Source organism: Amia ocellicauda, chromosome 4, assembly GCF_036373705.1.
Source record: "Amia ocellicauda isolate fAmiCal2 chromosome 4, fAmiCal2.hap1, whole genome shotgun sequence".
In the NCBI taxonomy this organism is placed as follows: domain Eukaryota; kingdom Metazoa; phylum Chordata; class Actinopteri; order Amiiformes; family Amiidae; genus Amia; species Amia ocellicauda.
Genome location: NC_089853.1, coordinates 20,230,669 through 20,253,228, shown reverse-complemented (window position 1 = coordinate 20,253,228; position 22,560 = coordinate 20,230,669). Strand labels below are relative to the sequence as shown.

Sequence of the window (22,560 nt, the reverse complement as noted above, 5' to 3'; positions counted from 1 at the left end):
CATTATAAGTTACACTTCAGATGAATTTAGTTAAATTCAGATTCTTTCCATTATACAATGATGTGCATGTGGAGACATTTTTTGCACTTAAGGTTTTTATTATGATTGTTTGTTTCACCACTTAAGGGGATTGTACCCCCAGATAGGACAACAAGTCAAGGTCTCTTCGGTCACTTTTTAAATATTCTTGTCACAGATTCTACCCTTAATAAAACATCCTTAAATTGCACCAATCACTCTCCCTTCACTTGAATTTATCCTCCTCTCATCAGCCTTCAGTTATCACTGGATTAGACCGATGAGGTTTAAAATATTTAACATGAAATGCCAAGACACTCAGATTAAATCACTTTTATCCAATCACTTAACATTAATTTGTAATGCCAGGTTGTAAATAAAATAAAATAAAATAAAACACAAACGAGCAGCAGGGTTCTTGCTTACAGATCCTCAGAAGGTAATTTTGCAGATCCTGCCCTTTCACCCTCCACACATCTGCTCTGTTCAGACCACAGTCAATTCTCTGAGCTGCCCCTTACCAAGATGGCTGACTAAAGTAACAATGCCTTATCAGTGAACCTAAGTTGTCCTTCCTGAAAATAGGGCTTAGTGATTTACCCATTTACTTGTCAAACTTTATTAAGGAGTGGGGGTGGGTTTGCTGTGGTTTCCCTGCTTACAAGGAAGTCAAACATGACTGAAACAGAGCACAAATGGGTATAGCACATCCATTTATTGAAAAATAAAATAATTGTATGATATTGTGTATTCACTGCTTGGATGTTTGTCCCACAGTAATAAAGCAATAAACTGTATTTCCCCTAACAATCCACTGAATTTATAAGACCAATAATTTGATTTATTGCCCTGCTTCCAGTAAACCCAATACTTCCTCTTTGTAGAAAAAATACCTCGGACATGTCAGCATTCTACGTCTGCACAACTTCAATGCAGTCACTTGATATACAGGGTGATGTTGGCAGTGATGCTATTGTTTTTTGTACAGAAAGTTTACAACAATCAGACCTACTGCATATTCCAAACTTTGCATTCTGTGTGGCAGTCTGCGCATCTAGCTCCTCGGCAGACAACCACAGACTGCAACCGTCACTAGTTTTTTCATTTCATTTTATGACCAATTTAATGATGAAAGCTGTCCCAGTCCAGAAAAACAAAAGTGTTTAAAATACATGGGTCTACATATTATACAAAAGATTTTTGTACAAAGCAAAAACTAGAATATTTGTGTAGACTGGAAAGAGACCACAAATAAGAATGAATCACAGTGCTTAAGGGAAGCTTTCTCAAAAATGTTAAATAAATAAATAAAAGCTGTGCCAAAGTTTCCCAGCACTGTGAAAGGCATTTTGTGCATGCAGCTTATTGCATGCGCTGAGTGGGAACGGAGGATGACCACTTCATGACAACATTGCACATTACTGCTGACTGTGATAAAGAGCAATAGAAGAAGCAAGATGTCTACCTGATAATCTTGACAACTCTCTGAATGTGTTTATTCTTCTCATTTGGCCAGCAGCACAGAAGTCTTGTGCTCTGGTAAATACACTGGGATTAGTTAGCTTGACTATAAAGACAACATAAAAACAAAAACAAAAACACTTAAATCTCTAGGGGAAAAATATTCTGCTTTAAAAACAGACCAAAGGTTAACATTACAGAAAAGACTGAACGCAAACGTCAGTAAGTAAGAATTAAACTGAATTCCAACCTCACCCCCCTCGGTAAACTAGTTTTTCAGGTCACACAATATTTTTGTCAATGGACTATTACTACAGCAAAAATGACAATACAGCAGAACAAGCTCTACCAGTTCCTTCGTTAAGGAGACACAGTGAGTTAATTGGTCTGGGAGGGATGAAATAATGACATTAAAACAAAACAAACAAACAAAAAAAAGACACAAAGTATTCACTCTTTTTGGAATGCTTAACAACATTAACAACAATAATGAAAAAACACACTTTTCAAAAGCCCAGGTGAGCAGCCAGAGTTTGTCAGTCAGAAAAAGGAAGAAGTGGGAATATATCCTGACATACAGTGTGGCTTTGTTTTCTCTCAGCTGTCCAAGAGAAGTGCTCCACCCCGTGTATAGTGGCCTGTTCACTCGGTGAAACAGAGCTCTGCTGAAACCCTATCGAAGAACAAGGGCAGGTGGGACTGGGGTTTTACCTTTCACCCGCAACCTTAGTGGGCAGCTCTATCAGGTGACTTTCGAAAGAAGGCCATGTAACCTGACAAACCCAGCCAGTATGTCCTAAGTCATATATATATATATATATATATATATATATATATATATATATATACACATACACACACGTGTACATCTCACCTACTTTCCAAAACAACCTGTTAATTAAATTCAGGGTTGCACCTGATTGTCATAACCAGGAAGCCAAACCCACACCTGCCACATCTATCACCTTGCCTCTTACCTGTCTCATGCATTACCTCTACCTCTTAATGATGTAATGTGAATTAAGATGTGTATTGAAGATACTGGCCAACCCTAACTTGTATCACAGGACAAATCATAATTATTATTATTATTATTATTATTATTAATTATATTTATTGTGTTACACATGCCCAAATCATTTTAAAATAGGTAGCAGCATGGCAGCACACACAAGTTGCACAGCATTCCTAAGTGTTGACATTTCCCATCAGTGACCTCCAGCCTGTTTCAGTTTAATCTGACATTTTAAAATATTTGATGATGGCCTTGTTAAACTGTTTTGTTTAGTTTTCGTTCCCAGTAAATACAACTGCTTGTTACAGAGAACTTCTTGGGGGGTGAATGTCATTTTCTTGCCGGCGCAGCAAAAGCCAAACTAGAGCCCGCAAGACGAAAGCAACAATGAAACTATTAATGCACCACTGGAGTCATTCGCGTAACTCCAAAAACAATGGCGTTGGATTCAATTACTAATTAATTCGGCTAGCCCTGAAAACATAGCTTGTTCTTTATTTAGTTCTCATGCATATCAGCGGCAGCTATTTGATGTGCAAAGTCCACCAAACTGAAACTAGTCTTAGAGAGGGGGAAAGTGGGAGAGTGAAACTGGGGGGTGGCAGCCTATCAGATATAAAACTAGCCTAAATTTGACTTAGTTGACTTTATCATTCATTTGTCTTCACAAAGGGGAAGAAAAAATGAAATTTTGCAGCAAGCTGCTTACCGATTGTCTGACTGTTGGGTCCACAAACTAAACACAATGGTATACAAGATTAGGCCTATGTTTTCTTAAGTGCTCACAAAGCCAGAGATTGCAGTGTAAAATACACTGTGTTGGGTGGCATGGCAGAGAAAGAGGATATGGGGCAGTTTTGTGAACTGAGGTGGTGCTTAGTGTAGAATCAGGTTACTCTGCCATGGAAATCTCCTGGAGTGATAAGGAGAGTGCAACTCATCCACCTGACTGCCTGCCTGCCTGCCTGACTGCCTGCCTCCAAGATCTTTACCTAGGCCCATGAACCAGTGTCCTTAAGGTTTTCACTTCCTCATAAATGGACACATAAAGTCACTTGCCAAAAGCAATGTAGACCTTTCTCATGTCATCATATTGCATTATTATGTTGTTGTGTGTGGGGAGAACAGAACAAGGTAATCCACTCACAACTGCCTATGCTATTCTAACCCCAGGGTGAATAAGGTGGGCCAGCTGACATCTCAAATGTCCAGCACTTCTTTGAAGCACTGGTGAACTTCCAAAAACTGCCAACTGCAATAATGCTATATAGGATGTTTTGGGTTTCATTCACGAATGAAAGTTGAGTCATAGCACTTAAGATGTTTTTTTTTTTTTCAAATCGTTTTGTGTTTGGGTCCTAAAACATAATTAGGCAGTGACTTCTGATGATGTCTGACCTATTAGTACGAAATCACGAAACACCTCGCATGCTTTTTGTCGTTGTGGAAACTGTTTTTCAGCGACTTCCACAGCAGTGATTTTCTCTTGTCAGGGACTTCATTACTCAATTAAAAGTGCTCTCGGATCACGCGTATGCAGCCGGCTATACAGTGGGATGCACGGTTATATATTTACGGTTCCTTTGCTATTTAAGATGAACCCTTCCACCCACTATCAATAAGTGATGTGCAAACGTGTGTGTACATACATCCATGTGTGTGTTTTATGCCTTGAAAATGATTTGACCTCAGTCTCTGCGAGCGTGTTGTGATCCGCTGCGCGCTGTATGGGAGCAGCTGCCTGCGGTCCGCACACTTCACAATGGTCCGGCTACTGGTACCCTCGCCATCACTTCTTTGCATAGAAAGACGGCAGCTGCACGTCATGCAAAACAGCCCGACAAACACGACACACATTATTTAAATCCATTGCCGAAAGACAGTAACGAAGCTTCAGTCTTTCTGCACTGCGGGAGCTGCAATATGAACTCTGCTGTAAGTCTGAACACGGGCTATCACACTGAAAACCTGCCGACATCAGGGCTGTCTGCTGTTCATTTACTGCAACAGTAGTAATTAACACGAAGTAATTAATTTTATATATAAACTTTTAAACATCTTACTCTTTCCTCCTCCCGTATGAGCGGCAACACCTATCAACGCACAAACACGTTGAACTTGACCGGAGAATCTCTTAATGGTTTACTTATGGGCAGCATAATGGACAATGAATAATACATACCCAATGGAGATCAAAGACTAGTGTTTTTAACCGAAACTCTATATAATCGGTCTAAGTTATCCACACTTAAACTCAGTCACTCTAAACACTACTAAATACATAGTCGCTGCACGTCGTATTCAACCAGAAAAGTACAAGCTGCGGATCAGGATGTAAGCCGCACTCCCACATACACAGCCAGCTTCAATGGGAGACAGTGTTTTCAACTAGGCACAGACTTGTATGTTTCCAAGACAAAGTCTATTTTAAGTGCTTTTAAATTTGTATTTCAGCGACCAGTGCTTTTTTTACAAAATGCATGCTAAACTCTAAATTAGATTATTTTCTCCAAACAATCAAAAGCAATAAACGATAAAACCCCCCGGTGTACAAATCAACGTGACCTGTATCTGTACAGGACGTCTAGATGTGTACGGCAGGTAACTCAAAAGTGCTGGGCGGACTTTTTACAGTTCAAGTCCAACATTAACAAAGAGAGAGTTCACTTACCATTCTTGTATTTGTATTTCCACCTTTAAAGTTATGGTTCCTCTCCTTGTGTATTGCGCCTGCACCCAAAAGCGTTGTTTGCAAAATATGTATATTTTAACAAGTTGTATTGTCTATATATTGTTCATTAACACAATTTTATCACCAGTGAAAAATTAAAAAAAACACATAAAAACAGTCCGCTTGCACATTAAAATCCAGTTGTTGATCGCGATAGTCTCATCAGCACCAGCATCTCTCCGCGTCCAGGGCCACTGAGCAGCGTGGGGACGGTCTCTCGGCGCCTCGGCGGTTCATCTGCAGCAGGAATGACTTCACGTTGCCTTTGATCGCTGCTGTTCATCCAGGTTCTGGCTGCTAATGGTGCAAACCAGGCAAACAATCCATAAATGGAGAATTCATGCTTCCTGCAGCCAATGGGATCACGATCTCCCCGCGTCACTCCAGAAGGAAATCCTACCAGATTACTTCATTCTGGCCAGGAGGCGAGCGGCGCCGGTAGAGCAGTGACCTCTGGGAAATGTAGTTTATATATATATATATATATATATATATATATATATATATATATATATATAGAGAGAGAGAGAGAGAGAGAGAGAGAGAGAGAGAGAGAGTAGCAGTTTAGAAATACAGCTGGATCTAAACAGCTAAACAATAGTATGTTTTCTGTATTAGTAATACTTACATTCATAATTGCAATCATAATATTCTTGCCATATTGATAGTGTTGCTTTTTTTTTGGTTTCTTCAAAACTGTCAGGAATGCATTGTGTGTTTTATATGAGCAATTCAGACTAGAGCTGTAACAGATTCACAGCCAGTGTATGGCTATATTGTATCTTTCCCCGACAGTGTTATAATCTTGCAAGTTGTAACTGGTGGGAAAGAGCGCGATCGCATGATTTATTCAGAGCCCGGCCGTGGTTGCCAGGGTAACAGCAGGAGCGTCAGTCGAACCCGGGATCCAGCAGCGCAGATGCCCAGCACTGTGCATCATACATGTACACCAGGATAATACATGCACAGCACAGCTAAAACACAGATATCTACCCACTTTCACCTGTTTCTATTATCCCGACTGCACTGCATATTGGATGTGTGTGGACGGCATTTACCATCTCCTGCCTGTCTTGTGTGTGACTGTATCTTTTCTTTTTCTAAATGGTAGGTGTGCTGTTTTTTGGCGTGTTTTATATCATCGCTGCCTCCCTTGTTAGTCACTGCGATAAATATTTACTTAATTCTCTCTCCGGTTATTTTCCTGGCGTTGCATTGAAAACAAACCACAGATGAGGCTAGTTTAAATACTGCATGTGTGTGTGTCATTGTTATCGATGCTGGGTCAATGGAAACAGCGAGTCACACATAAGGTTGCAGCACCATGCTTATATGCAAACCTGGCCCGGCAGCAGGTTAAGTTATGCAGCTATTTTCAAACCTCCGAATTCACTTGATGTAATGTAATTAACGTAGTATATTGTTGCATTTCAGAGCAGTGTAAATGTGTTTTCTTTGCAATGTAAACCTGCATGAAACGGATGGGACATGACTTATAATATTAATAATGTGGCATGACTTTACAATGTTAATATATATTCATCAGGTCTTACCGACCAACAAAATAAATAAATAAATAAATAGTTGTACAGTATTTGAAAGTATCAGGGAGTCCTACCAGATATCTGTAGCTGTCCATAAGGAATTCAGTCTCTGTGGCGTGCACCAGTGAGCTCAAATCCCATGTTTTTAGGAAAGCTCTCCTACAATGATGGGTTTCCTGATGGCTAACCCTTTTGCAACAGACACATTATGTTGGTGTATTTTGGTTTCTCAGAGAGGTAAACATTTACTTGTAAACTGAGGTCACCTAAACAGAGTCCAGAGGATGTTTTTTTTTTTTGCTGTGTATAAATGTGACTGTGGGAAGATATAAGGTTTTGATGGGGGGTTCATTATCATTATCTGTGGATAACCATTAATCTCTGTTCTTATATCATGCAGGGAGGACTGCATCGCCTAGTGACTTTTGAATGCAAAAATGGAGCAAAGCAGCCTGCCATAGGAGCTCATAGAGAATGTGGTTTTGCACAGGTTTGTGTGGCTCAGCTGCTGTGTGTAGAAGGGAGCTCATAGGTCCTGAGGAATTGCACTTTTTGGACTGTTGTGATTCTGTAAGTGTGATTGTATTTCAACTTTCTTTTTGGCATAGACCTGGATTCTTCACAGAGGCAATGTCAAGACAAGGTCCACATTTACCACCACTGACAGTTTTTGAAAGGTATGGTAGGAGGAAAAAGACATACAGTTGAGGAAGAAAAATCCACACAGGGGCTAGAGTGCAAAAAATGCTGAAATATCGGCCATCATGTTACATAACATGTTACATAACACCAGATCATCGCTGTGTCCCTGTGACATTTTATTTTTCCCTTTTCTTTCTTTATTTAATGATTCATACCAGGTCTCAAAGTTCAGGCAGGCATTTCCACTCTCAGCCAGATTCTCACCCCTTCCTCCAAGCTCCTTTCCTGAGCCGAAGGGACCAAGCAGAGGACAGTATGGGTAGTTGGGAGAAGACCACTTCCGCCATGCTGGACCAGGCTCTGCACATCAACCACGAGATTGCCAGCAGCCTGCGGCGGGGCCACAGCAATGGCGGGGTGGGGCAAGCGGTCAGGCAGTTGCTGGAGGAACACATCCACATCATTACAGCCATCGTCAGTCGATTGAACAGAGATATAGAGGTAACAAGGAGGTTCATCACTTTTTCTCTCTTGCATTGCACAGCTGCTTTGCAAGCTTTTCACACAGATTGCATGGATGAAGCAGAAACGCTTCATGTTGATAGAAATCACTGCCTACTTTGAGGGTTGAAGAGGGGCCTGCTGGTCTGGCTGTCCATAGCCCACTAACACAATGCACAACCTAGGCAGGATGGGGTGGTGGTGTGTTCTTGTGTTGGGACACAGAATCAGATTTGTGTGTGTGTTTGTGTGCAGGTCCTTCAGGAGCAGACGCGAATGCGAGCTGGAGTGACCCACAGCGTCAACCCTGCACCCAAGGCCCCGGGTCTGCAATCGGTCTCCACACTGAGCGACCTCCGCGGCCGCATTGCCAGGTGGGTCCACACGTGGCACCGCCCCCAGCCAGCTAACAGAGCAGCATTGTTACTTAGAAGCAGTGGCCTCTGACAATAAGATTGGGTACAAGTTTGTAACTTGTTTAGCACTGAGCTGGGTGTCACATGTTCACATAAGTTAGCTCAGACCATTGCTAATATTTGAAATGATTTAACTTATCAGTGTTATCCATGAAAAAAATTAAATTAAAATAACATCTATATATATATATATATATATATAGATATATATAAATAAATTCAAATACAATACTGAAGCAGCTTCTGTACAGGCCTAACAGTTTCTTTACTGTATGAATGTGCAGAGTAAGGAATTACTCCCATTAAAGTGCTTCAATCCCAGCACTGTTCCCTATACTCCAGCAGCTTATTGTTTTTTGTTGTTCTTATTTGCTTAGGGTTTCTTGCAATATTTCAAGTACTCTTTGAGACCCAGTTGTCAGCTGTACCCTATAGGATGCGCACTGTGCAAAAGGGTTTTTCTTACTAGTGTAATTTATCTAACTGGGAATGACTCTGTCAGGTGTAGCACTGTGAAGCATGCCTTTGGGGGCTTAATACTGTTTTATTAGTTAGAGTATTTTACATTTCAAGGATAAAAACATTCAAACAAATTTTAATACTCATGATTACATTTTGTTTTAAATCAATTCGTAAAATCACTTAAAAGTTTTAAAAAAATCTTAAAGTGATTACCGTAAACAATTACTTAAACTCAAATAAACATGTGCTTAAACAAAACAAACGTGATTAAAGCAAACTGCTACCAACAAAGGAGTCAAATACATTGAAAATAACTGAAAATGACCTTTAGGGGCTTAAAATACTGTTTTATTGGGAAAGTATTTTACATTACAATAAAAAAACATCAAAACAAATTTTAATACTTGTGATTAAAATTTTTAAAAATCAATTCTTAAAATCACTTAAAATTTTTAAAATCTTAGTAATTAACATAAACAATTACTTAAACTCAAATAAACAAGTGCACAAAACAATAAAACAAACTAGTGATTAAAGCAAACTGCTACCAACAAAAAAAGTCAAAATAACTGAAAATGCACCGGACAAATAAAAAAACAATTAAAATGATAAAAAAAAAAAAAAAAAAAAACAGTCCGATGCATTTTAAAATTAAATCCAAAAAAAAATAGAACATAACAACCAAAAAAACAGTTAAAATTCAATTTTTAAAATTCATTTTTAAAGGCAATCATTCATAAAAGGATTAAAAGATCTTGGACTCGGGGTCCAGCAGGGGGGGGGTGGCCTTTGGGGGCTTAATGTAAAATACTGTTTATTAGGTAGTAGTATTTTACATTTTACAGATAAAAACATTCAACATTTTAATACTTATGATTAAAAAAAATTAAAAATCAATTACTAAAATCACTTTAAAAAAAAAAAAAATCTCAAAGTGATTAAATTCAAAATAACTGAACATGTGCATAAAAAGAAAAACAAATGTGCTAAAAGCAAACCTGCTAACCAACAAAAAATGTCAAATACATTGAAAATAACTGAAAATGAATCGGACAGATCAAAAAAAGAAAATAAAACAAGAAAAATAAAAAACAAACCAAAACAGTCCAATTCATTTAAAATTAAAACCAAACGGCCAATGCATTTGACAAATAAATAGAACAAAAACAACCCAAAAAACCAATCAAACTAGTGATTTTTAAAAACAGCTAAATCTTTAAAAACAATTAAAATTCATTTTTAAAATTCATTTTAAAATATAATCTTTCATAAAAGAATTAAAAGATCTTGGCTCGGGCTCCAGCAGGGGGAGATGGTCGTCCCCGGAGGTGGGTCCCATCAAGGGATCCTAAGCTCCCCCAAATCTTTTATGTGCCAGATCTTGTAGGCTTCTTCCTTGCCCCTCTGATGGACCTCCAGATTGACATACTCACGAATGAGTACCATGCCCCTCCGCGCGGTGACAATCGGGTCCAGCTCCTGCTTATTAAAAAGGCAGATGTTCCGTCCCTCCCACAGGGCCTGCTTCACTGCGCAGGCGACACGCCACCAGCACCTCAGGGAGGGAGATGTTATTCCTTTGGCAGGGCCATAAAGGATCCGCTGGGCGGTCGTCCGCACAGGAACGGCAAACCTGCGGAGGAACGGGAAAAACAGGAGCCAGACCCTGCAGGCGGAGGGGCAATCCCTAAAGATATGAGTTTCCGTCTCCTTCCCCAGGCAACCCTTATAGGGGCAGGTGTCATAAGGAGCTATGCCCCTTCTGTGCATGAACACTCGGGTCGGGAGACACTGACTCACAGCCATCCAGGAGACATCTTTCTGTGTATTCGTGAGGCAAACGTGCGTAGCGTTAGCCCAGATAAACTGGCAGGTTTCGGGAGGGAAATCTTCTATCCAGCTGGTCTCCTGGGTAGATCTCATCTGGCTACAGATGGTCTTATAATCCCAGGAGGCCAGCACGACTTTATGGAGGCCTACTTCGAGCGCAAAGGCTCGGAGCGCCCTGTAGAACGGCGGGGGATCCCACGAGTGCGGCCTGGTGTTATCCATGGCGCAGAGGCCGAATGGTCTCAGGCTGCTGGCAAAATAAAAGCGGTTCATGAAACTCACTTTCTTGCCAGCAGCCTGGATGTTCTTGACCACATAGGCCAGCCCCTGCGCCTTTATCAGCCGCACAACGTCCGGGACCCCCCTGCCTCCATCCAGGGTACCCTTCACCATCTGCACACTTTTCAGCCTCTCCATTTTGCTCCCCCAGACAAACCGAAATATAATTCGGGTCACTAGTTTTGCGATGACCTTGTCTGGGGGGAAGATCATTCCTACGTAGAGGAGTATCGGGAAGAGGATGGCCTTTACAACCAGCACCTTACCAGCCATCGTCAAGGTCCTTGTGCTCCAGCCGTGGATCTTCTTTTGGACCTTAGATATAGCCTCCTCCCAGCTCCGGGTGCCCGTGTTGGTCCCGTCGATCGTGATCCCCAGAACCTTGATAAACGGCTTCACAGGGAACACGGTCGGCGGGCCCCGGCCGACAGGCCACGCCCTGGAGAGGTAGACCTCGCTCTTGGCCTTGTTGACAGCGGCCCCCGTCGCCCTGCAGAAGCCGTCCAGCAGTTTCTCGACCCTGGCCACGGACGGAGCGTCCGTGCAGACCAGGGCCATGTCGTCCATGTAGGCCAGGGCCTTCAGTTGCTCTCCGCTGGAACCCGGGAGATGGAAACCTGTCACCCGGACGTCCCGGCGGATCGCCTGCATGAACGACTCCAGACAGAGGACGCACAGCAGGGCCGACAGGGGACAACCCTGCCGGACCCCCGACCCGACCGGAAACGGTTCAGTCAGGTGGCGGTTCACAAGGACCCTGCTGCCCAGACCGCTGTAAATGATCTTAACCCATTTCCCCAGGCCAAGAGCGAGACCCATCCTCTCCATGACGAGCTGCTGGCACCCGTGGCCCACTCCGTCGAAGGCTCTCTCCTGGTCCAAGCTGATTAGGACCAGGGGAAGCCCTCCCTCGTTCGAGTAGGCCACGACATCCCTGAGCAGCATGGCGCCGTCGGCCGCCGATCTCCCCCGGGCACCACAGACCCGGTCGGGACCCTGGGGGCTTAATGTATACTGTTTTATTTGGTGTAGTATTTTACATTTTCATAAAAAAAACAATTCAAATTTTTAATACTTGTGATTAAAAACTTTTAAAATCAATTCTTAAAATCACTTTAAAAAAATTAAAATCTTTGTGATTTTAACGAAAAACAAAACAATTAACTTCAAATAAACGTGCCAAAACAACAAAACAAATGTGATTAAAGCAAAACTGCTCACCAACATAAAAGTCAAATACATTGAAAATAACTGAAAATGCATTGGACAAAATAAAGAAACAATTAAAAAGGTAAAAATAAAAAACAAACAAAAAAGGTCCAATGCATTTAAAATTAAATCCAAAACGGTCAATGTATTTGCCTGGGGGCTTAATGTGCTGCACTTTTCCCATGACAGGACTGTCCAGACACAATTGCCCGACTGGATTTGCGCTCCCCCTGTTTGCTGCAGGCTGTGTGTGGCGCGGGTGGCGATGTTCTGAATTCCTTAACTTATTTTCTTAACCTTTTGTTTTGTACACTTGTGCTGCAATGACAAGAGTGAGGCAGCTTCTGATAAATCTCAGCTGGACTTCTAACCACAGGCTGGGCAGTGCTGGGTTGTTTTCTTTCCAGTGCTGAGCCATGGGGGTTTTTTCTTCATATTTCTGTGTTTACCTTGTCACTGGTGCAGGAAGCTTTTCTTAGTTAATACCTTTAGCATGCTGTAACTTTGCAATAATTCTTATATTTTGGACAAGGATACATTCTTCTGCGTGGTAATTATGGAGGTTTACAACTAATTCTCTGCGTTGAGTCTTCCTCCGTAGTCTGTAACAGTCAAACTACTGCATGTGTTGTATAGCCTAAATCATCAGGCAGCAGTGTGGAGTAGTGGTTAGGGTCATGTTGTACCCTTGAGCAAGGTACTTTACCTAGATGGCTCCAGAAAAAAAAACATATGTATAAATGGGTAATTGTATGTTAAAAAAAATGTGATGTAACAATTGTAAGTTGCCCTGGATAAGGGCGTCTGTTAAGGAATGTAAAAATATATACTTTTTAAAGCACTGTGGCCCAGCTAAAACTGTTGAACGAAAATGTCTGTCTTGCACTCCTTGCATCATTGCACTTGTATTTTTCTGTAATTATTTTAATCTGAAAACAGAAGAATGTCTAATAGTTTGTGTGTCATGAAATCTGTTTTAATTTATCTTCCGAGAAGGAACACTCAGAACTGGCTCAGACCGTTATTGCCAACTTTCACATTCTGCTCCTCAACTTTCCTCACACTATTTTCGTGAAGAGGAGCAGTGCCCTGGGCTTTTCAGCAGCTTCCAGAAAGGCAATGAAGTAAATCGACATTACTAAAAACTAAAAAAAAATTATACAGAAACCTCTTCATATACCTGAACCCTTGGGCACTGCACCCAGAGCTGGATATATGAAGGCAGAGTCACATGTATCTGTAGCTCACACCATGTTTATAGTCAGAAATCTCCAGGCCTATGTGGGCTTCATTCTACGATTTTCCTGTGAAACGTGTTTTAACTGGTCAAATTCGTATTTCAGATTTCTGAGTATCGGCTCCTTGTGTGTTCTTCTTAACATGTTACTGGCTGCACCTTTCAAAGAAAAGCCCTCGATTCATTTTTGTATCAGAGTCAGTGACCCGTGCTCCGCCTTTCCCAAACAGTGGCTGAAGCACTGCGTTCACATGACGAGCTGATCATCTGAAAAGAAGCGAAAGTGCTGAAGGAGGAACGTTTTGTTCACGGTTGATAGCACAATGCATATAAACTCCTGCAGTCCGCCAATTGTTTGTAGGACAGCTGTCCCCATTAATGAGCGAAGGCTAATGGAAAATTACAATTTCCTCTCAAAGACCAGGGACAGCAGTGTCATGCATTAGGCAGGCAGATGACCGGGAAGTACATTATACAGCAGTACAGGTAGACCCAGAGCAATTATTATACAGTTCAGCAGAGGTGTCTTATTAAAGGTAATTACCAGGGTTTCAGTTGCCGAAAATAGCAAGTAAGTAAACTGAAAAGTAAGGTCAACCCAATATAACCATGACCACTTGGGAATTCAGTGTAAACAGTGGTGTTAACAACAGTAATGTCTGAGAGAAGCAGATACACAGACACACAGGCTTACTCAGGTAGCAATGCTGTGTAGGTGGTGTAGTGTTTCTTGTACTCAACAAGCAGAGGTATGTGGATCTGCAAGATAGCTGGGCTGTCAGAAGCAGGGCCGGGCCGGGTGTGGAATCAAGTGACAATTTGGGCATGACTGTCTCAGCTGTTTTAATAATAGCACAAAAAGCCTCTCTGGTGATCACAGCTCCTAGGTGATAACTGCCTGAACTTTCACAAACTTATGCAGAGAAGTCAACTCCCAGTGATGACACACCCTTTAGAATAGAAATATTTACATACATACATTTATTTTCTTTCTCTTTTTTCCTCTTTGCTTTATGTAGTGAAGGGTTGTTGACTTTAATGTTTTCCAGTTACAAAGAACCTGTTTGGTGACAATAAGATCTGTGTTGTGATAAAACAAATACCATTTGAAAAAAAAAACACATTAAGAAGAAAACTAAATAAATATCCCTATGGCAGCCATCCCTTTGTGTCCAGTATAGGTCTATATTTATATCCCTCTCTAATACAGGGTTCTGGATCAAACCACCCTGCAATGAAGCTGACGCAATTCAAAACAGCAGAGACTGTGGGATAGATAAGCAACTAACTGACTGAATGCACAAGATGGGCGGAAAAGCCTTCTCTTGTCTAGAAGCTGCCGACCTGTGCTTGTGATATTGAGGTGTGCTTGACTTCGAAATGCCTGTGTCCCGCCATGTGCCATTCCAGGTGTGACGCCAGTATTGCCAGGCTATCAGCTGACATCAGATCCACAAATAACGACATTCAGGTCCTCCATAAAGAGAAGCAAGCCTTGACCGCAGATCTGCGATCCAAAATCAAGGACATAGAGCTCCAGGTGAGACAGGTGGCAGAGGGGGACGCTGCTGCATCCATTAAGTCGGTCCCCTAGCGAAGCCTCCTCTTCACACTCCACATTATCCCAGCTGCATTCCCCCACAACCAAAACTGAGATCCAGACTGGAACAGACAGAATATTAACAAGGAAGGGTGGTGTTCAAAGTAAAATAATTCACAGTTACCTTAAGTTAATGCAGTAGTATGGATTGGGTTAACTGGTAGATAGAAAAGAGGATAGTTGGTAAAGCTGCCAGTTGCCAGTGCAAAATCTAATTCTCTACCAGTTTAACCTTCAAGAATAGCTAGACATAGCTTGGATCTGATAAAAGAGTGAATTTGTATTCTTGATTTGTTTGTTCCAGTTTATTTGCATAGTACAGTACAGCAGTCTCATATGCATTGGGGGGGTTGTAACATGAAAATGTGGAGCACATAAACAATTTGTGTGGGTGAAAGTGAAGACACGCAAAATAGTGAAAACCCTAATAATAAAGGGAACGTGGCAACAGAAGCCAATACCTGTGTCGGTACTCCCTGTCAGGTCTCGCTGGCAGGTTATTGGAGGGGATACACAGTACATCAGTGCAGAGAGTGACATCTAGTGGTAGTTCTGAGAACATGCCCCTGAAATACCCCTCCAAAAGGCATTTTGTTCTTGTCTCTGTCTTTGCATTATGATGAGCTCATGGAAATAAATCAAACACACACTTGAAATGCAGAAAGGTCAGTCTGTTTCTTTTGAGCAGAGGCTGTGGGCGAGTGAAATACACCTGGCTCGAAGGAGTGACAAATACATACTTTCTGGCTAATCTTGTGTTATTACTGGCCCCTAATCTACTCGTTGGTTGTCTGGTGTCTCCCTGCAGATCTCAGTGGTGTGCAGCAGGCTGGAGCAGTCCGTAGCACTTCAGGAGGCCAAGACAAACGCTTCACAGGCACACAGCGCTCACCAGCTCCACCTCCTGGACACAAGGTGAGGTGCTCGTCTGGCCTGAGGGTTCATCAGCTGCAGTTTATCTGGTGCTGTATTCACTCTGAACCAACACAGTTAAAAAGTGTTATTTCAATTAAACCGACTCTGAAAACCTACAGTACCCTTTACAGTATAGCGCACGTAACAGATATAGCGTTATTATATAATGTTGGATTTTTTTCTTCATCATAAATGTTACCTTCATTGAGTTGTTCCTTGTCATTTGTTTGTTTAAATTTGACTTTTTGTTCTAATAGGGATCCAAATCCTCCCACACATTCAATCATGTTTCTTGTAGGTTAAACACAGTCATTGATGAACTGAAAGGGCGACTCGTGACGGCTCAGCACTGGCTGGAGAAGGAGCAGGAGAAGGCAGTCCAGGGGGTCTCTCACAAGATTGAGCAGCTCTCCCAGCTCATCAAAAACACAACTGTAAGCCACCATGACCGAAATATGCCACAGCAGGACACCTTACTGTACTTCTAGCCTTATTGTAATAGCCAGGTCTGACGAGTGAGGTTAACTACACAGGTCTGGTTTGGGAGGACAGGTGTTCAAATAAAGAAGGTGCTCTTTGTATTAGCAACTGAGGATGAGTTTAATTTACTTGGACTCTAATACACAACTTGTGCTACTCTTTGATTCTTTCTATAAGACAAATAGCATCCGTTCAGAGCACCACCACCTCATCTCGCTTAGAGACCTCCCATCCATCCCTGTGTTGTCCAGGCCAAGGCCAAGCCCTGCTTAGCTGTTGATGTCAGCCTAGATTGGGCTTCAATTTGTGGTAGCTGGTCCAAAGGACACCCCGTTGTCCTCATAGCCAGTGGATTGCTCTCTCTGTTGGCAGGAAAACAAGGACAAAAATTTCAGCCAGCTCTCTGCGAAGCTGAACAAGATGGAGGAGATGCAGATTAATTTGGAGTTTCAGAAGCTGAAGCATGCGGAGGAGAAGATAAATGCCAGAATCATCAAAATAGAGAAGGATGTGCAGGACATGAGGGCAGAAATGAATGCTGGTAAGAGCACAGCTTCACCCATCAGTGATGTGTGGGGTCTAAATCTATGTAAAACAATACTCTGTGGGTGTGGGTGTGGGTGTGGGTGTGGGTGTGGGTGTGGGTGTGTGTGTGTGTGTGTGTGTGGGTGTGCGTGTGTTGCGGTGGCTCAGGCCCTCCAGGGAATCAATGGGCTATGAGGAAAATCCTGTGTTTTTGTCTTGAAAGGTTTCACTGCCATTCATGAGAGTCTCAGTTCCCTACGGCAAGTCCTGGAGGCTAAAATGCAGCTGGAGAAAGAGCAGTTGCAGAAGCAGATCAGACAGCTCAAGAGACTGGCCGGGCAGCAATGGCAGGAGCCTGTGCGGTAACCCGCACTTTGACACCTATACCTTAGAAACCTTAGTGCGGCACTGTTTGGAGAGTAACTGAATGTGTTTAAAGGTGCAAACCTGACAAGACACATTTGGTGTTCAAGAGATTTTTTGCTTTGGTTTGTGTGTTTTGATTTTCACATACCTGCTGGAGCTGTGGGGAAAAGTCAACAACTTTTTCATTTACACAAAAAAGGGGAAGTTGCCACTTACATGCCTTAATAGCTGGTGTGGCGTGCTTGATTATGTGTGTGAGGTAGATTATGTGTGTATTTAGGTGCGTCAGCGAACGGGGTCGGAAGTGGAAGGCTGTAGTGATGACTGCAGGAAGGAAAGCACGTGGATGCTCAATACTTTCTTCTGTAACTTTAAGTGAAACTTGCAAAACAGAGTTGAGAAATCTGTGCTTCACTGACTTTGTACAGTATGTCCAGTCCTGGGGATATTGCTTTCTGCTGAAGAGCGTGATATTTATGAGAAACCTATATATTTTTCAGAACTGAGATACATATTGTACGTTACTGTGTGTCATAACCTTTATACAGTCTTCTGTATCAGATTCTAAATTTGTTATATGATGTATGTTTGTATGTGTGTTATGTAATTGGTACACAACAATAAATAGCATTAACATTGGGGACATTATCTAACGAATCTATAATCTGCATGTAATAAACTCCAAAAAGTAGTTTTCTGTTTTTGCTGACGGTGACACTCCGTTTCATACTCCTCTCCCCATGATGGCAAAAGTGTCCTTTGCAGATAGTTCTTGTAAATCAAACACAGCAGACCAAGTGCTGGACTGCCAATGCCCATCACTGACTGGATTAAATTAGTGACAAGTCCCCCTGTGCAGGACTCACAGTGAGCCAGCCTGCTGTGCTGCAATAGCTGTGCCATCATTTTCTTCCTTCTCATTTTGTTGCTGCACGTTTCTGACAGATGACTTCTTATCCTGTTAACCCTTTCCATAGTGACTTAGATGCACAATGGGTCCTCTGGTTTTCATGACACCTTTGATCAATCAATTTCAATCAGTCTTCATTTGACACAGAGCCCTTTGCAAGGTGGCCACCGAGCACTTCACAATACAGTCATTTAAAACTGAATTTTACAACAGGATCTGGAAGAGATCATCAGGACTGTGCAGAGTTTCTTCCACACCGCCTTGCCATGGATTGTGTGTATTGGAGTGTTCTGATGCTCTGCTTTGGCGAATTGCAAGGTCAGTGAATATCCATTTCTGTTATCTTTATTATCAGAGACATAGGAGGGAAAGACATGATACTATCAAAATAAAACACATTCATGGTAAATTGCATTTTCACTTCCTTCTTTGCTATTACAGGGAAGAGGTTCAAGTTTAAAGTACAATATGAAAAGTCTAAAGTTTGGAATAAGTTAGATCTAAGTAAATCTAATTTTCATACTGATTCTGAAATAATGTTTTTTCATTCTATGGTATTTTTTTTTTCTATGGTTGTATTTCTAGATTTCCCATCCTATACTTTTTTTTTAATTCTCTCTAAGGAAACATTAATTTCCTTTGCCAAGAAAATCCTGGAGCAGTTCTTCTGTCATGTCAACAAACACAAGGTCCCAGCACTGTCTGGTATCTGGATCTGAAAGACTATGGAGATTTTTGTACGATCAGCAATAAAGAAGAGAACATTGAGTGTCTTCTGAGTGTGTGTGATAGTATAGACAAAGTAAATGGAAAACAGCAGGGGCACAACAAAAATCCACAAAAAGACAAAAATAAGAAAAAACACACAGAGGATTGTGCAAAAGGTCTGCGTAAGAAACTAATGAATCTACTACTAGTATGCAAAGGGAATGGATGTTCTAACCAACAAAAAATAATATTACAAGACAAAGGCAGTTCTTTCAAAGTCTTAGTTTCTGAGAATCTGAAAGTGTGTCTGTCATGTGAGCCATCCATTCGAATCTCCACAAAGCACACATACGTCCTCACCATATACAGCTTTGCCCCCTCACACAGTGGCCAGTATGTGTGTGCAGTGAATATGCTTTCCTCAGGAAGGAAAGTCAGCTGGGCCGTGCTCACCAGTGTCTACGAACATGGGAGTGGAACAACAATAACTACAACTCCCACAGCGCCGACCATTGCATCAAATAAACCCACATTGCGTGAGTAAAAACACTGTAATTGACACTAAACTTGTTACATAAACATACATACACGCATTTGCTGTACAATAACTGTGATTATTTCTGTCTTCCATGGTCTAGACGAATATGTAAAAAACACAGAACCATCGGCATCAGTTCCTACAAATTCTGGTGAGTAAACTATTAATTTTATTATATATTGATTGCTAATGAGACCAAGACAGCCATGCACACAAATCTCACACAAGCACAGTGTCTGGTCACTACGAATAGTGAACTATTGCATTCTCTGTGCAGTTACATAGCTGTCGCACTGAGAGCAATTTTCAAAAAGCTTTTAATTTTCAAAAATACCTTGATGAAATATTAAAACACCACCCTGAAAGGTTGTTTTATCACTGTATGCACTGACTCCTTTGTTTTCTGGTTAAAAAAAATCAAAACAGGTATGAACTCGGGATGAGCTCAGCGTCTTATTATTATTGTATATACAGTCAGGAGATTTTTATTTTTTTTGCCACAGTAAATGCTAGAGTTGCATCATACTTGTCTCTTACCCAATCTCCTGTTAAGCATATCATTTGCACACTGTTTCTATACAGGGAGTTTGGATGCACAAGAGCCCATATATATGCCCCGTGTTCTCCGTAATAAGGGCAGTCTGTTATAACAATAAAGCTAAGACATAGATGTATTTGAAATCTTGGGTCAGCTTAAATGAAGCTTTGACCGACCTGCTAATAGGAATCTACAAACCTGTTCTCGGAGGCAGCTTCATATTTTTGTCAGTTGCTGCTTTATCATGATCAGGAATATAACTGATACCACAGGCAGGTTTGCTAGTTTGCTGTTAGCAGGCGGATGAAACTTTTCATAGAACCCTGCCCATTGTTGTAATAGTCACTGATGTCATGGCTTCAAAGATACACATAAGAACTGCCAACTAAAATAAATATACCCCTGAAGGACAGTATATTTCTCACCAGATTCAGTTTAATAAATATCTGTATTTCCTTCCTCAGGAAACAAGTTTGTACCTCTGTATGTTCTGGGTGTTTTGCTACCAGTGGCTCTCTGTGTTGCGGTCACCTTTTTGTTTATGAGGAAGAAGGTAGTCGCTGTCAGGGGTGAGTCCAGTATTTTCAAAACCTATATGAGACTGCAGGAGCGATGAGAACGCTCACGGTGTGTTTTGTGGCAGTTAGATAACCTACACTTTTTTTGTTAGTTTCAGAGACCATATGTTTAAGTACAAGATAATGCATTTCTACTCCGATGTGTCAGAGCTTTTCCGTATTATTATTTGTATTCTTTCTAAAGCGATTTTAATTATAATTTGTTACCACTTGTTTCAATCATTCACAGGGACCCCTGGGCTCAATCCCAGGACTGCTGTTCTCTCCAGCAGAAAACCTGTTGTATTGTGCCTCCCATAAACTCATTGCAATCAGTTTTTGCATTATCTGTTGAATTTGAACACCTGTGTGAAGTGCATTCCATTAAAAAACAATCTATGGAGAGGTGAATTACACATCCCAGACAACAACTGGCTTTCTTGTTCCCTGAGCTTTTCTTTCTTGCTTTGTTTATTTTTTGCAAATGTTTTAAACAATATTTAAATTTTACTGAGATGTAATGTGATAAATAAATGCCCTATATGACATCATCTTGCCCTACAAGGCATTCACCAATAGCGACATCTGAAAAAGGGGGCAATGCCATGACAACCATATAAGCTTTCAGATTGTTTCTGCTGCATCCTAACATGAAGATAAAACAGTGAGCAGCGTGCTTCCATTATACACCTGTACGTCAGTATGATTTAAACTAGTTAATCCAAGCACAGAGTATACAGTTCCCTGTCTGAGAGTGTTCTTTCTCTGTGCACAGGTTTCCCCTATGTTGTTGGGAGAAAGGACCTGCAGATGGTTCCAGGGACCTACTCAGTGTCACAGCTGACAGACCAGAACAGGGCTGAGAAGCAGGGGGCAGGCCAGGCTGAGGTCCCAGCAGAGGCATACTCCATCGTCAGGCTCAACTCACTGTATGAAGCCTCACCTCCACAGGGAGATGGGAACTACTCTAGCCAGTGGATGCAGGGCCTAGCAGGGAATACGCAGGAGGATTCTGCAACTGCCCAAGGCCACGTGTATGAGATAATTGACTATCCTCCGAAACCACACATTTAAGAGAAGTATAGTCTGTAAAGCAATGCTGCAAGGGAGCACCCACCACAGAAGATGTTGACAATCATTCTATCATTCTATTAATCAATAGAGACTGCTTGTGTAGTAGCCTGAAACAAGTATATTAAAGCAGCAAAATGGAGTAATGGTCAGGGCTCTGGACTCTGCAGTAGATCCCAGTGATTGTGCTAATTAAAACCCAGCTGATTTGTGTAAAATATGTAACAATTGTAAGTCTGTGAAATATAATAATCTTTCTAAAAGTGATACATGGATCACTTAGTTATTAATGGACACCAAAAGAACATGATGAGTCGAATGACCTTGTAAACTTTCTTATGTACACTGGAATTTGGAACTGGAACAAAAAGCTACTTTATATGAGTCTTACAGTATATCCATTTGTTTTGTTCATGATGAAAACATAATTACATTTTTTTAATTCAATTTTCATTTACATTTATATGTTTTAAACATGTTAAAAAAATGTTCATTAGTGTCTAGGAATTTATTGCACAAAAGATAATTGATTTATTTTTATGTTTCTGAGATTGTGAATAGTTCATACATTAACTACACTGCTAAAAAAATTAAGGGAACACTTAAATCACACATAGGATCTTGATGAATAAAATATATTAAAGATCAAAATCTTTACTGTACATTGTGTAATTCATTGAGAACAAAATGGAGACCCTCATTGCGTCTGGTACCGTCTCATGCAACCAGCATGCAACCCTTTAATAATGTTTAATTAGTACAGAACTGTATAGCCCTGGTAGTTGTGATTGGTTTCCATCTGATTTTGACGAGAATAAAGAGTCTGACCACTCAGGAAGGATAAGGAGAGAGCAATTGTGTGTGGCCACCACCTGCAAAAGCATTCCCTTGTTGGGGGTGTCCTGCTGTCACTTCCACTCGCACCAAAACAGGTGCCAGTGATGCGCAGCGGCTCAGGCTTCCTAAGCGGCCGGACTGGTGTCCCTTCCTGAGGCAGCGCAGAGCAA

The 22,560-nt window shown here is 41.4% G+C and overlaps 2 protein-coding genes across 3 annotated transcripts in view; one reads left to right on the top strand and one right to left on the bottom strand.

Moving 5' to 3' along the window:
* myo1ea (myosin IEa) overlaps positions 1-5,520 on the bottom strand; it is a 59,331-nt gene extending 53,811 nt beyond the window's left edge. For both annotated transcript variants that reach the window (XM_066701293.1, XM_066701294.1), the window contains exon 1: positions 5,166-5,520. In XM_066701293.1, coding sequence (XP_066557390.1) covers positions 5,166-5,168 — 3 coding nt within the window. In that variant the 5' untranslated portion in view covers positions 5,169-5,520. The remainder of the gene's footprint in view (positions 1-5,165) is intronic.
* A 634-nt stretch (positions 5,521-6,154) lies between these two features.
* LOC136747945 (protein FAM81A) lies at positions 6,155-22,380 on the top strand. The gene is made up of 14 exons (XM_066701292.1): positions 6,155-6,332; positions 7,170-7,259; positions 7,378-7,446; positions 7,630-7,912; positions 8,168-8,286; positions 14,756-14,885; positions 15,754-15,860; positions 16,159-16,294; positions 16,713-16,881; positions 17,089-18,459; positions 18,727-19,385; positions 19,488-19,538; positions 20,390-20,494; positions 21,258-22,380. Exons 3-10 carry the CDS (start codon positions 7,400-7,402, stop codon positions 17,229-17,231), a joined length of 1,134 nt encoding a protein of 377 aa, XP_066557389.1. The 5' UTR covers positions 6,155-6,332; positions 7,170-7,259; positions 7,378-7,399; the 3' UTR covers positions 17,232-18,459; positions 18,727-19,385; positions 19,488-19,538; positions 20,390-20,494; positions 21,258-22,380.
* Positions 22,381-22,560: the final 180 nt, after the last annotated feature.